This window comes from Penicillium griseofulvum (assembly GCF_001561935.1).
Source record: "Penicillium griseofulvum strain PG3 chromosome Unknown contig_15, whole genome shotgun sequence".
Classification (NCBI taxonomy): Eukaryota; Fungi; Ascomycota; class Eurotiomycetes; order Eurotiales; family Aspergillaceae; genus Penicillium; species Penicillium griseofulvum.
In genome coordinates this window covers 163,392-180,763 of record NW_024467436.1, presented here as the reverse complement: position 1 = coordinate 180,763, position 17,372 = coordinate 163,392, and the positions used below count along the sequence as shown (strand labels likewise).

At 49.2% G+C, this 17,372-nt stretch overlaps 6 protein-coding genes across 6 annotated transcripts; 2 read left to right on the top strand and 4 right to left on the bottom strand.

Moving 5' to 3' along the window:
- Window positions 1-1,365: 1,365 nt before the first annotated feature.
- Window positions 1,366-4,848, bottom strand: PGRI_094500 (condensin subunit YCG1; the record flags this gene model as incomplete). Its single annotated transcript, XM_040797163.1, has 2 exons — window positions 1,366-2,739; window positions 2,797-4,848. The coding sequence occupies 2 exons, from the start codon at window positions 4,846-4,848 to the stop codon at window positions 1,366-1,368; spliced, it is 3,426 nt and encodes a 1,141-aa protein (XP_040649974.1).
- Window positions 4,849-5,088: 240 nt separating this feature from the next.
- PGRI_094490 (cysteine synthase A) lies at window positions 5,089-6,266 on the top strand (the record flags this gene model as incomplete). The annotated part of the gene is made up of 2 exons (XM_040797162.1): window positions 5,089-5,209; window positions 5,269-6,266. The coding sequence occupies 2 exons, from the start codon at window positions 5,089-5,091 to the stop codon at window positions 6,264-6,266; spliced, it is 1,119 nt and encodes a 372-aa protein (XP_040649973.1).
- A 517-nt stretch (window positions 6,267-6,783) lies between these two features.
- On the bottom strand, window positions 6,784-7,439 carry PGRI_094480 (translocation channel protein TIM22; the record flags this gene model as incomplete). Its single annotated transcript, XM_040797161.1, has 3 exons — window positions 6,784-7,119; window positions 7,181-7,276; window positions 7,332-7,439. The coding sequence occupies 3 exons, from the start codon at window positions 7,437-7,439 to the stop codon at window positions 6,784-6,786; spliced, it is 540 nt and encodes a 179-aa protein (XP_040649972.1).
- Window positions 7,440-8,074: 635 nt separating this feature from the next.
- PGRI_094470 (DUF4048 domain-containing protein) lies at window positions 8,075-9,850 on the bottom strand (the record flags this gene model as incomplete). Its single annotated transcript, XM_040797160.1, has 2 exons — window positions 8,075-8,279; window positions 8,346-9,850. The coding sequence occupies 2 exons, from the start codon at window positions 9,848-9,850 to the stop codon at window positions 8,075-8,077; spliced, it is 1,710 nt and encodes a 569-aa protein (XP_040649971.1).
- Window positions 9,851-11,004: 1,154 nt separating this feature from the next.
- PGRI_094460 (uncharacterized protein) lies at window positions 11,005-12,449 on the top strand (the record flags this gene model as incomplete). Its single annotated transcript, XM_040797159.1, has 4 exons — window positions 11,005-11,357; window positions 11,413-11,696; window positions 11,764-11,996; window positions 12,051-12,449. 4 exons carry the CDS (start codon window positions 11,005-11,007, stop codon window positions 12,447-12,449), a joined length of 1,269 nt encoding a protein of 422 aa, XP_040649970.1.
- A 2,876-nt stretch (window positions 12,450-15,325) lies between these two features.
- Window positions 15,326-17,279, bottom strand: PGRI_094450 (STE20 family serine/threonine-protein kinase; the record flags this gene model as incomplete). Its single annotated transcript, XM_040797158.1, has 4 exons — window positions 15,326-16,813; window positions 16,867-17,034; window positions 17,104-17,171; window positions 17,234-17,279. 4 exons carry the CDS (start codon window positions 17,277-17,279, stop codon window positions 15,326-15,328), a joined length of 1,770 nt encoding a protein of 589 aa, XP_040649969.1.
- Window positions 17,280-17,372: the final 93 nt, after the last annotated feature.

Genomic DNA, 17,372 nt, shown 5'->3' with positions numbered 1-17,372 from the left:
AAGACTGGGAAGACTCGCGGGTTAGATGTCTATTGTGATGAACATCGATATAACTAGGCTGTTTTTCGATTAAAGGGGGAGATTATTTAATGAAAATAGGAAACTAGGAAGAAGCCCCCTAGAAATAACTCTGTTAACACGGCTAGCAAATACACGGTTAGGGGAGAATAGATATAGTGACAGTGGGACCTCCCGAATATTGGGCCAAACCAAAGTACCTAGATATACCGCCCTGTGTACTGCTATTTATATTCTGCCAGTTCTACTAGTCTAAAACTCCGAATATAGTTAGCTTCTGTACACGTGATATAAGGCTGTGATGCTGGTAGATAAGTTATAAAAAAGTCACTTGTACAAATTAAGCCTTTTCGCCTTTTTTGATATCTAAACAGAATAATATCTGAGAAGACTACTCAATATACCACTGAAAAATCCACTGAAAAGATCACTGAAAAGACATCACTTGGCCGCTTATGCGGCCCTGTATTCTTGTGGCAGTATACTTAAAATGACAGGCGGTACGTACACCGTACCTGTGGCAGAATAATTAAAGGGAAGGCGGTATAAAGGGCGGTATATTTGGGTACTTTGATTTGGCCCAATATTTCGGAGGTCCCACGGAAAATCGATAACGGGACCCTATGTTGTACAACATACATATCACTATTTATATCTCTTCTTTTATTACTAGAAGGATACTATGTAGCTTTTTTTCGAGAGCCTTAGAAATCAATATTATACCGCTAGATATAAGCTTAAATAAGTTTACATAAGGTTTTAGGAAAGCCTATAATACTTAGGATCGTATAGTATATAGGTTAAATAAGTTGGGTTGTTTTGAGCACAATATGCAGGTTCGTGTTTTGAAAGTATTGAGTATATGAGAATCGAGATATTTAGCTAGCAACCTGAACGTCGCTACCTATACCTAGGTAGATGCCTGCCCGCCTAGATATCTTAGGAGGATGAGAGGGTACTCGGCAATTTGGGGATGTACACCGTATAGGCAACTGCATAGGGCATTTATTTAGGTGCAGCATAATAGTAGGACTGATATATTGGCGCCTAAAGCCACCGCATTATCAGCGCTCGAGCTAGATAGCATTCTTTCCTCTTCTCACCCATCCATGTCTTTTGGCTCCATCGAGCTTTTCATCTCTGAGGTTTAGAGATAACGATTACGATGTCTCCCTACTCCGAGGCTTTTCTTCCTATCATTCTCTATATCCAAGTTGTTCTATGGATGTATAGAGAACTCAATGCCATTCAAGCAAAAGGTATTTGGAAAAATTAGAAACTGAAATATGTACAGAACCCTAACCCAACCCCAAAATCATATCTCCACAACGCCAAACCTCGGAATCATCACTCATCACCCGTTTCTTCCTTGATTATTGTCCCCCGACTAGTATCATGGTCATCTTCATCTTCTTCCATAATACTAGGTTCAATAGAGACAATGGGACGATTGGCTGCAACAGAGGTGAGACGGCTATCACCCTCACCCTCATCTTCCTCCATGATACTCGGCTCAACCGAGACATGGCGACGGCCGTAACCACCAGTAGGGTCCACAGAGCGACGAACACTACCAGAGCGTACACTAGCTCCATCGTTGTCAGGGTCTTCAGTACCTTCGCGAGGACGAGCGCTAGCAGCCCGACTATCCTGTGCAACGGCAAGGATCTTGAGGATAGCGTTCTTGGCCTTAACGAGAGCATTTCGGCTGGAGGCTTCAGCAGCAAGACCCTCTTCAATGGTTTGATCCAATAGCTCCTTGACCTCAGTCGCAAGGGCAGTGTTTTCAGGATCGATTTCGACATTTGTAGCACTGCGAATGCTAGTTCGGAACTGATCATCGCCTTCGGGGGCTCGAGAGCTAGCTCGTGCGGGCACTGTAGGAGCAGCAAAGTAAAGCTTGCTGAGGAGGGAGAAGAGAAGCTTGCGTTCCTCGCGTGAGCACCGATTAGCGGCAGCGCTGGCACCAAGAACACGCTCGAGGATGTCCTTAACCAAAGCGAGGTGGACCCATCCACAAACATTGGAGCTTGCGGTACCACCAGCCAAAATTCGTTCACCACCAAGGCCAACAACCCGGCGCTCATCAGTCCACTCTGTAAGCATACCCACAACACCAGTCATAAGAGCCTTGACCTCGCGCTCGCCGACGCTTGGATCGATCTCACCATCACTGTCCTCCTCGGCCTCGAGTGAGTAGTACTCCTCCGCAGCATTCATTACAGCACGGATGGCTGGTACGGCCACTCGGCGCATGTGCTGTGTGTTTTCCACACGAGAATGGCAGTAGACAGGGAAGAAATAAGCCAATGACTGTCGTAGTGCTGGGTTTTCACGAGTGCGCGGGTGGTAGAAGGAGACTACGAGGGAGAGTAATAGGGATTCAACAGCGGTCTGATTGAGCTCCTGGATTGCGGGTGGAACATTCGGTCCAGAGGGAGTGAATGTGTTTGTGAGTAGCAACTTGCAGAGAGCGGCGGCTGCGCCGGACTGCACGCTGTTGGGAGAGTTGGCACGCAGAGCTCGGGCGAAAACCTTTAGCAAAGGCTTGTGCATGGCAGGTGGCGTGACGGTTTCGCCATCTGCCTGGGTAACAGGAGCGAGAAGGGATGAGTGAGTCGTGATCATATCGCAGAGAATTTGCAAAGCCGTGACCTGCAATGCCTCGTGACCCTTGCTATAGCAGTGAATGAAGAGTGTCATATTTTCTTCGGCCAAATTCTGTGGAAATCAGTCATTAGCAAAAGCTCGTATTCGATCAAAAGAGAAGACACTAACCTTGTCAAGCAGACAGCAAAGGCCCAAGCAAACGAGACCACGCTCTCTGATTGGAGCTTCGTGACTGCGTACAGCGGGCACCACAAGGTTATTGAGCATAGTAACTAAGTTCATGTTCTGCTGCAAGTGGCCCTGGACATTTTGCAACATGCACTGAGCAATAAACAGACATTTCATGTTAACCACAATCTCGCGGACGATCTTGGCCTTGGCCTCTTCCTTATTGAAGGGAGTGACCTCCTCATCCCCTGGAGTTTCGGATCGTCTGCTAGTGTCGTCACTGATTTCAGACCTAGCAGAAACAAAGCTGTCCTCGGTGGTGATGGTGTCGTGAACCTCGGCAATAGCTTCGAGAACAACACTGCAGAATTCGGCTTCAGCCGCAGTATCAGGTCCACAGACACAGCGGAGTGTTTCAACGACAAGTTTTGTGCTCTCTTCCGGGAGTTCTGGCACGGCCAAAGTTTCTCGCAGCAGAGAGAACATCTTTCGTCGACCGACCTCGTCGCTGTAATCTAGAGTGATGGCGATGTGTAGCAATTGTTCCACAACAAATTCGTGCTCGACGGCATCATCATCGTTCGCTTCACTAGACTCTTTTGAAATCTTCTTCCGGTCCAAGAGATTAGTGATGTATTTGCCTAGGTAATGGGCCATCGCGGTGACCTCGGGCATCTTGTCCTCTACTAGGCTGTCGTATTTGCCTTCATTCTCCACACGGCAGAAGTCGTTGAAGGACCGAAGCAAGAACGCAGATTCACCAGTTAGATTCTCCCAGAAGGGCTCATCAAAGACAACAGCTTCACGATAGTCTGCACGGCCCTCCCAGAACCCGCGCATTGCCTCATGTGCAATTCCGCTCTCGATTCCAGAGTTAACAACGTCAATTCTCTCTAGAAGTTCAAGTAGCGCGTTGATATCGGGCTCAGAGCGCTGGCCAGTTGGTCCTTGATTCGGGTCATTGTTCGTGCCAGCGCAATCCTCGACCCATCTGTCATAGAACAACTTGGCTGTAGCCTTGCGAACACTTTCGTCACGATCACGCAGACCCCACCGGAGGAGCTTTTCTCTCATAGATAGAGACAGATGGCGGAAGTCGCCCAGGGTAGGCAGAAGTCGCGAGTACAGTGCGCGTCTGGTAGGGGCATCCAGATCACGGGCGCGCTCGAGAAGATAAGGGAGAGTCACTGGAGCGAGGGGAAGATTTGTGAGAAGCGTCTTACGAACGTCGGCGCTTGTATCGTTTTGCATAATTTCGATCAGCTTTTCGAGAAGGGCGGAATTGTCGTCGTTGCCGTCGTCTTCTCCATCGTCTCCTGCCAAACGTCCTAACCCAAGAACCGCCTGCACTCGGATGGAGGCCTCCTTGTCACGGAGTCGTCTCAGAAGGTTCTGTCTTATCATATGGTATAGTTCGTCGTCGATCGATTCCAGCGAGTTTACAATGTGGGCGGTAATCTGGGTTGCGCGGAAGCGCACGATTTTATCCTTGGCACTCATGACGGGCCCCATTAGCGCAACGAGACTAGATGTGAGGCGGGCAGTCGGTGTATCGGGGCTGTGGTCCTCGTCTTCACCAGAAGCAAATATCTCATTATCTTTTTCCGCAGCATGACCGAGGAAAGTACCCAAGAAACGCAAAACTCGGTCTCCAACAGGCTCGCTCTTCTTGATTGTGAGGATCCTAAGCATGCAACGGCCGACTTCAGTGTTGAATTCCTTCTCTGCCTGCGTTTCCTCGCCAGGAATCAATGCCTCCTCAGGTTCCTGCCCATTTCCCTTGCTATTCTTCTTTTGTAAGATACCACAGGAAAACTCTTGGAGCTTGCGTAGTCGAACAACAAGCTTTCGGTGACCGGTAGTTGAGCGCTGGGCATCTGCAAAGAGCAAGCACACATCGCGACGCAAAGTGGGGGATGATTCTGGCTCTGCTGGTTCTTCGGGGATCGCAAACGACGGAGTAACGGAGCCAGCACGCCCAGACGCAGAGGGTTGTGCTGACGACCTGCGTGTTGTTGCAGATGTCGAACGGGCGGCGACTCTGCCAGGCATTGTTGTGTTGTTGTTGGGCGTTGATTATTCGAAGGCGAAAAGCATCGCGGATTGCGGGACCGATCAAAGGACTGGAGGCGGCCTTGGCAGTAAACAAACAGCCCAAAACGGGAGACCGATAGCCGATAAGGGTAGTCATAGCACGTGATCTGACTAATGCCGACCATCGGAGGTGCGGGAGCTCGTCATTCCCCGAGGGTCGATGGGATCATTTGTTCCTGTATTGCAAGTCAGTTCAGGATGTTTCGTCAAAGTGTCCGGCGGTTTGCCACTACGGCAACTCGTGCTGCCTCCGAGGGATCCACTGCATACTGCACCCGAGTGTCAACAGCCCAGGGCGTTGTCAATGGACTGACCGAGGGTATGTTTAGCTCCCAGCGCACCCTTGCATACAGTCTCAATCTAACTTGCATACTCTAGCGATTGGCAACACCCCGCTTATCCGATTGAAGAAACTCTCCGAGCAGACCGGCTGCAATGTTCTTGGCAAGGCAGAATTCCAAAACCCCGGAGGTAGCGTGAAGGACCGAGCAGCGCTCTTCGTGGTCAAAAATGCGGAGGAGAAGGGACTCCTAAAGCCCGGCGGCACCGTGGTCGAAGGAACGGCCGGAAACACTGGCATCGGACTGGCACATGTGTGCCGATCAAAGGGCTACAAGCTAGTGATCTATATGCCCAACACTCAGTCACAGGGCAAGATCGACCTGCTCCGTCTGCTCGGTGCGGAAGTATACCCGGTCCCCGCAGTGGCCTTCGACAACCCCCAGAATTACAACCACCAGGCGCGCCGACACGCCGAGTCATTGGACAACGCAGTCTGGACCAACCAATTCGACAACACTGCGAACCGTCAAGCACACATCGACACTACCGGGCCTGAGATCTGGGCACAGACCCAGGGCAAGATCGACGCCTTTACCTGCGCTACCGGAACCGGAGGTACCCTTGCTGGTACCACCCGCTATCTGAAGACTGTCAGTGATGGACGTGTCAAGAGCTTCCTCGCCGATCCTCCCGGCAGTGTTCTCCACAGTTATATCCAAAGTGGTGGTACATTGATCGACCGCTCTGGTAGCAGTATCACCGAAGGTATCGGCCAGGGCCGTGTGACCGATAACTTGCAGCCCGATATCGACTTGCTAGATGGGTCTGTGAGCATCAGTGATGAGAAGACCATTGAGATGGTTTACCGCTGTCTGGATGAAGAGGGTCTGTACCTTGGTGCCAGTTCCGCGATGAACGTGGTGGCCGCCAAGGAGGTCGCAGAGAAGTTGGGCAAGGGTAATACCGTTGTGACCATTCTCTGTGATGGTGCTTATCGGTATGCGGATCGCTTGTTCTCTAGCACCTGGCTCGAGAGCAAGAACCTGCGTGCTTCCATTCCCAAGCACCTGCAGAAGTATATCGTGTTGCCTTAGGACCGTGTATAAATTGAACAAACTGTATTCTCGCCGAGGTTTTGAATCTATAAAGGAATAAATGAGACATGCCTATTGTGATTTAGTGCTAATCCCGGTGAAATTGGTAGAGGATTTTGAAGTTTCTTTGAAATTTAGTTAATAATATAAGCATAAAATAACTTGGTATCAATTGTGAGAGGTGAGTCATGTATGTCCACGCTTGGTATTGTACAAAAGAGTAAATAGTCAGACCCAAAAGAATCTAATATGGAGTGAACCACCATGCCGAGGCCATGCAATGCAGGCGTCAAACAAGACATGCAACGCAAGGGAGGCAGACCAAAAGAGCCATGCTTCCAGAGCAAAATAGATAAGAACAACCAAAACGCCCGCAATGCTTCCGTTCTATTCCAGAACGCCAGATGCCGTAGAAATATACAAGTCGAAAAGCGCAACAATGTAAGGCCGATTGGCAACAGAAGGCGCCAAACAACGGAACAAGGTTGTGCAATCAAGTCGGATCCGAATGGAGTATTTACTCCTCAGAGGGCATTCTCATGTAGGCATCAATAGCCGCACTGAACGCCGCGAAACCAGCGCAACCAAAGGCAGCAGCCTGGGGACCGGCCTTTGCACCGAGAATACCACCAGTGACACAACCAGCAGCAACGCTGTTGGTAAGATCGTTCTTTGCGCGGAGACCTTCAATGCAGCACTCGGTTCCGGAGTAGAGCGCACCGACGATACCGAAGTTCTTAGCAGACGACCAGGAGCGGGCTCCCATGTCCTTGAAACCGCGGCGGACTTGTTCGCGCCAGGGGAGGTCGGCGATGGCGCGGCCCTGGGGTGTGAAGGTCGAGTCGTAGGACATCTATAGCGGGTAGGTGTTAGATATGGAAATTTCGACATCAATGATGTAATTGCCGACTTACACTGGCCATGAAGAGACCGAAAGCACCACCAAGACCGAATCCCATGGTACCCGAGATGACTGTCTTGATAGGACAAGACTCCATACCTCGTTGCATCTATACAGAGCTTCATTAGAATTGGACGTAATCAACATCATACTCGAGGACTAACCATCTTGACCATAGCCTGTTCTTGTTCATTCATTCCCTGGGTGGCCGGATTACCTCCCAGGGAGGCCATCGGCATGGCGGCGGTGCCTGTGGTGAGTGGAAAGGCCATGTTGAAAGTTGACGTGAGTAGGCGTTGGATTAAATATAGTGGTAGATAGTACTCGCTGGAACGGATCCAAGCTGGCCTGAATGATCAATCCACTGGACCTCGGCGAGAAAAGAATTCGCGTAAGCAAGTAAAATAGACAACGCGGAGATCTTGCGGAGGCGAGTAACTGAACCGCAAATTTATTTTACGGGGGACTAGAGAATCCTAAAGCGCATTCCTGCACGTGATATTCCGGCTCCGCAAAATCATCGTGCCGTTATCGGTACAAACCATGGAAGCTGTATGGATGCATCACTGAACCTGCGAGGTGTTGTTTAAGTGGCGTTCCAAGAATAAATGATAGCAAAAAATTCGAAACTCATTTGTATTCATAAAGATAGAGAGACACATCGAAGCAAAGAAAAAATACGTAGCAATCATCGTGAACCAAATCAACTGGTATTTGAGAATCTTCAAAGCAAATCAAAGCCTGCAAGATAATTCACAGAGGTAACAAAGGAAAGAAAATTTATCGACAAGAGAAGAAGCAACGCTCTCATATGGTATAAGTTGAAGGTCGTAGCCCTACGTAATTCCGTAGATAGGGCCGAAGAAGAGGTAGCAAGTATATACATAAGCAGAAAGAAAGAACCCTACTAGTCCTTCTTGCTGTCCTTGCGGCTGAGCGAAGGAGAGGCATTTCGCTCTGGAGAAGGTGACAGTGAGCGCTCCCATTCTGCCATCAAATTGGATGCAGTCCGTTGAAGCTTTGAGGGGGCCAACTTGGTAATTGCAGGCCAGGGAATGCCTTCGGAGGCACTAGGATCGAGTCCAGAGGAAGCCGGGTTCAGATCGCCAAAGCTAGGAGCGTGTGGTCAGCGCATGACGAGGTTGTCATAGATGAAATCAGAAAAGGTCGAACGGTACCTAGCGCTGGTTCGAGGGCTGCTACCCTGTGTGGTGGGTGAGTGATCATGTTTGGATGCGACTGTTGATCGGCTCGACGAGGGCGTGTGCGTCTTCTTCTCGGATAGGGGCGTGTCCCAGCTATCCCAGTTGTCGAGATCTTCATCTTGCGCGTCGATTGAATTACTGGAGAGCTGGTCGCGCGGTTCGGCTTCGTTCGCCCCGTTTCGGTTGGCGGCTTTGTTGCCGGAGGGGGTGCGCGGAGCGCTCGGAGACTTCTGAGCGGGTGTATCAATGCCGAATTCGTTCCAGAAAGATGTGGAAATTTCCGCCGGCTTGGTGTCTTTACCAGTTTTTGTCTCGGCCGCTGGCCCCCTCCCCCGCGAAGACGACGACGATGATCGTGATAGCTTGCCGTCCGCTAACAACCGTTCTCGACTTCGAGATGTCGCCAACGAATCCCGCTTGCGACCATTTGGTGGTGCCAATGAATTAGATGGTGAGGTTCTTGTTTGTGTGCCGTTGATCCCTTCCTCGCCCACTGTAGCTTGTCGGATATCTTCCAAAAATGTCCACAGACCCTCGCGGAGATCGGATGCCATTTGTTTGCCTGTGCGCACCAAGGCCTCCCGCGAAGGGGGAGGAAGAGTCTTTTGCCACTGTGCGAGCAGATGTTCTGGTACCTGACTCTCATCTAGTTGTGCACTCATCATGGCTGCATTATTACGGTCGACTGATGGTAATGTTGCAGACCGCGGAGTGCGACCCACGCGTTCATTTGAGAGACCTGGTTCTCGGGAAGAAGTGCAGGGACCGGAGACTGGCGACAAAAGAGACAAAGTCCGTGTATGTGTGCCATGAAACACTCGCCGACCACTACTCCCAATCTTGGTTCCTGGTGCGGCGGCAGCACGCACACTAGCCCGTCTGTCTAGATCTCGGCTCACCCGTTCCTGTGATACCGTAGAGCTTGTAACTGAGCTCATGCTCTGTTCCCGGCCATGTGAACTCGAAACTTCGGGTGTTGCGGGATCAGGTGATCGGAGTGGCATTAATGGCTCCGCGTGGTTGATCTCCGCTCGCTTTCTGGACTTCTCAGATAGTGCCCATTGCCTCTTGATTGTCACTAGGTCTGCCTCGGCTCGTGTGAGCTCCTCGCGGAGCTCCATGACCTTCCGTTCCTGCGAGGCAATGGCTCGCAGGAAATCATAGCCATCATCGGGGACATCAAATGCCATAGGAGTTCCCGGGGGCTGAGCGGGGGAGGGGCGAGTTGCGGACTGTGTGACTGGGGTTATGGAACCGGGAGAGGTGACGTTGGAATCGGATGTTTCAGGTTCGTTCAAGTTGATGGGGAAGTTTAAGGTCAGTCGTTTGGCATGACGGGCGGTGCGAGGTAACGCTTTTTTCTGAACGAGAGATGATGAGCGTGAGAGATTGGAATGGGAGGCCTGCTCGGAAGCAGAGTCCGTTTGGTCCGGAAATGGACCATGGACTAAGCTCTCCGCTCCCGGAAGACTCTCCATTGTGGACCAGCCAGTAGGAGAGATCAGAATGTAGGGATTTTTAAAAAGTCATATAAACAAAAAAAAGGGAGAGTTGTGAAAGGGAAAAATAATAGCTGTTGGTCTCCTGAGTCCAGCCCACAGCGGATCCCCACAGTCCTATGTTTCAGGGGGAATTAATTAGCCTTAGTGGTCTTGGCATGGTTTTTTTAGCTATCGACATCGATATATGCAACAGATTCAATAATGAATTAAGTATGTAAATGCATGGATCTCAGCTGTTGAAGATATCTATTTCAAATCCAATTCAAGATTGATCCATTACTTTAGAAATTTATAGGTCAGGTATAAGAATGAGCCTCTATAAAGAAGTATATATTTCTGTATTCAATTAAGTCGGTGATTTAGTAAAACCTCTTAAATTACCCGTGGACACGTTAAAATACCGCTTAATGATATGGCTATGAGACTGGGATTGGGATGCTGAGAAGTCGCAGAAGTGGAAAGAAGGAAGGGGCAAGTCGGACAAGTAGGCAAGTGTCCATTTTAGGAAGGTACGTGAGAGTATAAAAGGATTCCTCCCACCTTTCTTCCTCTTCTCTTCTTCCTCTTCCCAATCCTCCCTGTCTCACCGTAGCCCACAGAGCCAGCGCAGAGGGTGGTCCTCGAAAGACATCAACACCAAGTTGTTGAGGCCTTCGAAGGTCCGAATACAAATCAAACTGCCAGTTCTCGTGCGAGTCCTGATAAGTTGGTGACTGAACTCCAAGAGTTCGATAGTCACTGACAGATCCCACGGAATACATGAATAGGAGGGGTTTTTAACCCCGCCCTCTTTCATTGTACATGTAGACTGTAGTTCCTTAAATAGATTTCAACTTCCAGCTAGACTAATGTACATATAGATGCTTTAGGATATGATTTCATGTAGATCGTCTAACCTATACACTGGGCGACCCCAAATGTTGTGGGGTCTCCCAGAACACCTCGGGTGAACTTGTTTAAGCTTATTTTTAGTGGCATAATGTTTATTTTAAGTCTCTCGAAAAAAAAAGTCATCCTTCTAGTGATAAAAAAAAAGTCCTCGGGATATAAATAGACCTCGGTAATATGCAGGGTCCCGTCCGTTCAACTACACCTGTTCCATAGCCAAGCGCGTATTCGCCAACCGCGTCATGAATTGGCGAGCGACTCTGCGTATTTACTCTAACAGAGTTATTTACAGGGGGATCTCTTTCCAACTTCCCATTTCTACTTACCGACTGATCTCCCCCTTTGATCGAAAAACAGCCTGGTCGCGTCGATATTCATCACAATGGACGTCCAACCCGCGAGCCTTCCCAGTCTTCGATCTCGGGCTACTGGATTCATCGCTCAAAATCGAGGAAGAGCTTGCAATGGGGCATGAGCCCAACGAGACATACACATACCCCGCCGAGGAGGAAGAAATCCTGAACAACAGGTACCAAATTCTACACAAAATCGGCTATGGGCCAACAGCGACTGTTTGGTATGCTATTGACTTACTGTGAGTGCCTCATTCGAGTGGGAACGATACTGCTCTAATACTCAGTCAATAATAGGCAGCCCAGAATGGTTGTTTTCAAGATCTATGTTGTGGACCATATGCTCAAGGCTTATGGACGGATCCACCCACCAAAGCAATACCAGCAAAACGAGTGTCCGCTTCACGAAGTTACCGATCGTTTTCCCATCAAGGGTCCTCGCGGCCCTCATATTTGTGTTGTTCACGAGGCTCCCCAGATCGATCCAGAACAGATGCATTCGGACGACAAGCTGGGTCTCGAAGCGATGAGGTCTACAATAAAACAAATGTTGATCCTGATGGATTTCCTACACACCGATTGTTATTTGACTGCCCGTATCGTCCCTCGCCATCGTTTTCGAAGAATAAATGACTGATTCTAAGGCAGGCATAATGCCAAACAAAGCATTCGACGTTTCTTCCAGTGACAGACGAGGTTTGGGACCCAGCAATATCGAGCTCATCACCCCAATGATACTCCCAGGCGACGGTGTTCCCCTTCATCTGGACTTTCCAGACGACGACATGCCCGGTATCGTCGAAAAGCACTGCAGGTCTCCTGAACAGGTCCTGAAATCGAAATGGGATCACAAGGCAGACGTCTGGGTTGCTGCTGTTGCTGTGGGTATTTCCCCTTCGAGGCAAAAAAGAAAGAAGCTTACACAGTTTATCTAGGCATGGAATTACACCAGTTCCCAGGGGCTCATCGACGGACGAAACTCAGACGGGGCTTTTGATGACCGGGTCCACATCGCAGAGCTGGTTGCTCTACTTGGCCCACCTCCACCGGGGTTCCGTGAGAAGATGCGACTATCCTCCATGTTCTGGGACAAAGAAGGGAATTGGACGGGTCAAGCTCCCATACCAGACCGAAGCTTGGAGAGCCTGGCAGCTAACAATATCGACGGCGAGGACGTGAAAGGCTTTGTGCAGTGGATGCGAAAAGCGCTACAATGGGACCCTGAAGATCGGCCAACGGCTCTGGGACTTTTGCGCCATGAGTGGATGTCCCGGAAGACGGAGCCTTCGGAGGGGGATGGTATGGATGTATCTGACAAGAGCATCCGAGACTAGTGGTTCCGTGTCGTATGCCATCCATGCTCTGTATATTTACATGTACATAGGATCGAAGCTCCACTCAATGTGACAGATCTGTTGAACTAGAACTTGAACCAGAAAATGTATTTATTAGAATTCCATAGTCAGCACTAGAGATTTTTCATAATAATTCAATTGTTCTCATCGAAACCAGGCCTTCAGCATATCCCACTCATAGAGACCTTGACAGTAGAGCAGGGAAGAACCGTGAATATAAAAGATGTAAAAAAGAACAAAAAAAGAGAGGGGCCAACCCACGAACCCTGTCCCGTTAGGACCGCCACCCCCTTCAGGATAGAGACCCGATCATAAATACCGTGCGGGTGTGGAGGATCCTCAATAGACCTCGTTCAGCCGAACGTTCGAAAGTTGACGTACCCAGCAGTCAGGAGGTAAATTTCAGATGCTCCATTCGCTCAGTTAACCGGGGTGGATTGGCTTGTAAGGAATCTTTTAACTGGCAGATAAGGGAACCTCCTTCCTAATTAGGACGCAGCTATTGCGTGTGGCCAAAGTTCGATTCCTGCACGACATGACCTTTTTATTTAACTATCTTGCCTTCACACCTGTTACCTCCACATCTCGACGAGCGAATGAAGTCAATGAGTCCATGCTCGCCAAATTCTCGACAAAGTGCTTCCTTCGACGTGCTATTTTCTGTCAGGTTGCCGATATGTGACTCGCCTCCATCTGTCGCTAGCGTGGTGTTGATTTCAATGTTTACAGCTTGGTCTTCTTCACTGTTAGATTTCTTGTTGAGAAATGCCTTTGTCGTCACGGCTAAGCTTGCAATAGTGGGAAATTGGTTGTACCAGCACTTGTGAATCAGTTCATCGATCATTGGATCACAGTCCAAGTCTGGGAACTGCATGCCCCTCATCAATTTTTGAGCACAACACCACGGTCACGCGGAACCTCCGTGAGAGTCTTATCCTCATATATTGCCACGCCGTAGTTGACGTAGTAGTATATGGGTCCAAGGGCGAATTGCTCGGTCCGAGGTCCCAGAAGCCCAGCTAAAATTCTACTGTCATATCCCGACTCATCCATCCTCAGCTCTTTTTCCCACGGCTCTAGACAAGTATGGAACGGTGTTCCAAATGGTGCTGTATTGCCAAAATCTGTCACCTTGACTCTGTTGCAGTCAAGGACAATATTCTCACGTCTGAGATCACCATGGGCAAGATTAAGTGATTCGAGGAAAGCGATGGCTTGGGTAATATCACTCATTCATTCCAGTCGCAGGTGCAGCGGTTCCAATTTATTCACTTTGATAATCAACTAGGTTTTGAGGTCGGCCGTACTATTTTGTTGAATACGGGTAGAAAAACAAAAATCTATTCAGTAAAGATATTCATCTAACTATAGACATCGACAGTATCACCTCTCATCTGCTCGAGGAAGATCCCATTATCCGTGTAGTAGAAACACTACGTGATAAATTGGCAGGCTGTTTGTTGGGAGAAGATTTTATAGATCTCAAGTTCTTTACGAAATTGCTCTTTTGAGAAATCCTCGTCTTTTAGGACTCAAACCACAATACCAGGGACGACCGGGTAGACAAACTAGATTCCTCCGCAAAATATTGCACCGTCTGAAATCGGTTTCCTATTTCCATCGCAAAAAAAATGTGATGTGTAGTAGAGAAGACCCACAACATTTAAGAAAATGGATCCCTTGGAACGTGGAACCCCACTTGGGCTCCTTTCCAAGGTTAGCTGATAACGCTTATATCAAACTTAGAAACTATTGAACTTGTCTATTCCATTAGGGGTCTCCAAATATAACCAACGAATCAGCGTTCTGATTCGCCTGGTATCTCAGCATCATTGGTCTAGTGGTAGAATTCGTCGTTGCCATCGACGAGGCCCGTGTTCGATTCACGGATGATGCACTTCTTTTTTTATTTTTTCAATGTAGCCCTATGTGCAACAAAAGGTCTTGCTAATCCACCCCGGTTAGGAGCGGATGGAGCATCTGAAATCTACCTCCTGGACTGCTGGGTGCGTCAACTTTCTTCGGATGTTCGGCGTTGCCTGTTAAGGCTGGACGAGGTTTATAGAGGTACCCTCCACACCCGCACGGTATTTATGATCGGGTCTCTCTCCTGAAGGGGGTGGCGGTCCTAACGGGACAGGGTTCGTGGGTAGGCCCCTCTTTCTTTCTTTCTTTCTTTTTTTTTATCTTTTATATTCAAAGTTCTTCCCTGCTCTTCAGGGTGCACCACAAGGAGTAGAACCATGGCGAAAGCACAGCTGGTAGAAACAGCAGTCAAAAGGCAACGGATATAAATAAAGCATAGGATACAGCCCATCTTCGATGCTGGGGTTGATGTATTAGCAGAATCTGTCGGGGTGTTGTACACGCTATGAAAATGAGAAGCTTGGTGCCTATTGTAGAGCGTTGGAGGAGTTTACGCCTGAAAAATCTGTTAGGTGAGCTACTGAAAGAAGGAGAACTAGTAATGAAGCGATACAATGAGCAAAATCAAGACATGTATCACATTTCAGACATAGTATGTTCCAGTACTCGTAGAAAATACCTAAAGAAAATCACACAAAAGACCAGGGGTCAATAGACAAGGACAGAAGCACAGGCGGCATTCTATCAGAGGAAAGAGAGTACAGAAGAAAACGCAAAAAGATTTCACCAGATCATTAGAAACTCCGGGACCAGTCCCATCAGAGTAAGGGACAGTAAACAGAACGAACGGACACCATGGATGCAGGCAATGGCAAAGAATTGTACAAGAGTCAGAACGCCAAATTGGGTCTATACAGCGAATGGAAGAAGGAGTGAGAAGGTGCGTTGAGGTTGGTGTGGAAAGGGTGGGAGGATGGTTGAGGGTGAGACTAGGCGCCTCCCCAGCGGTTGCGGAGACCCTCTGACCATCGCTGGTAGAGGACATCGGACAGTTGTTTGGTGTGTTCCATAGCGGATGCAGCTTGGGCGGGGATGGATGAGGGTGACTGGGGTTGGGATTCGGGGACGTATGATTGGCGACGACGGTGGCTTTTGAGGTGTGGGTTATTTTGGGCCAGCACTAGGCGTGGCCGCGAAGGGGAGTCGGGCTGTGTGGGTGGGAGAAGACTAGAGAGGCGGGAGTCTGCTTGAATCTTCTCATTCATGATCCTGACGATGTGATAGAGGCCTTCGGGATCGACCATTTCCAGGTCGCTCCAGGCTTCAGCGAGTCTGGAGATTGCCTCTCGTTTATCGCCATCTCCTGTTGTTGATAGGACTTCCTGGCAAGAAAGTCCCACTGCCTTGCTGTATGCACGTCGTCCAATCTGAGCCTCCTTGCTTGAAGAGTCGATGGGGACCGTCTTCGGGCTTTGGTTCTCATCAAAGCCCTGCTTTGTGTTGAGATCGGTAGGGACTTTGTCCGACACCCGGCGGAACTGTCGAACTGTAGACGGGCTGTTGCCATAACTTAAGTCCAGGCCAAGGGGTTGTTTGACACCACTTGAGCGACGCTTAGTGTTAGCCCGTTTGACAGACGGAGATCGGTCGGTAGGAACTCGGCGGACGGTGGAATTGGCCTGGTGCTTAGGCGGTGCTGGTGGTGGTGGGCTTATGTGCAGTTCTTCCATCATTTTGGCTGGATCGGGGACATTTTCGTCCTCTTCATCGAATGTCATCCAGTCCGTGCCCTTGGGTTTCCACATTGGAGGAGGCTTAATAGTGTCAAAGACCCAGTCGTCATCATCAAGATCACCGGGCTTGGTCATGGTGTTGAGAGACTCCGCATAGTATTTTACATCTCTCGACTCACCACGGCCACCATCCCAGTCCTGTTTACGATGAATCAGTTCTTGGAGTGCCTCGACCTTGCCCGCATTCCGGATGAACTTGTGTCTCAAAAGCTCCTTTGCGCTTGGCCGAAGATCCGGGTCTTTCGTCAGACATTGTGCAATGAAGTCCTTGAATGTGTTGCTGTACTCGTTGCCTTCGAGGCGAGGGGCGGGGTTCTTTGGAATCAGGAAGAGCACTTTCATCGGGTGTGTGCTGGCATGTGGGGGTTCTCCGTTGATCATCTCGATTGCTGTGATACCTAAAGACCAGATGTCTGCCTTGAAGTCGTACCCAGCCTGCTGAATGACTTCCGGTGCCATCCAGAATGGGGTTCCGACGAATGTATTGCGCTGTGACTTGATGTTGACCAGCTGTGCAGCGACACCAAAGTCTGCTAGCTTCACCTTTCCAGTTTGGGAAAGGAGAACATTGGCGGCCTTGACATCGCGGTGGATTTTGCCTTCGTTGTGCAAGTAATCCAAGCCCAGGAGAAGTTCTCTGCAGACTATGGCTACATGGGCTTCGTTAAAACATCCAGGTTTTAACTAGGACAGTTAGCGATATAGTTGCGATAAATGGATAGCAGCAAGGGACGCACCAAATCCAAACAAGAACCACCTCCGAGGTATTCCATAACAATCCATAACTTGTGCCCCTTAAGGAAACTGGCCTTGTATTGTGTAACGTAGGGGCTAGCGCAGGTAGCCAGAACAGAAATCTCTTGCTGAATCTCCTGGATATCATCCTCGCTGGACTCGAGATCGATCTTAAAAAAGGGGGTCAATTATGAGACAAAAGGGTGGGGAATTGAAACTCGGAGCTCATGAAAGCGTACATGTTTAATAGCAACGATCTCGCCGTCGCTCTTGTCAATGGCCTTGTAAACAACTCCGAAACTACCACCTGCAAACGGAGAATACGGTTAGCCGACATGAAAAAAAAAAAACGAGCTTTGATCAACACACTCCCCAGCTCCTCCATCACCTGGTAATGGCTTGCCATGTCGTCCATTGTGTAATTCAGCCCAGCTACTCCGGTCGGACAGAAAATGTCGACAGGGCTCATCCAAGTAATTGAATGAAATAGCTTTGGACTGAAGGGTCA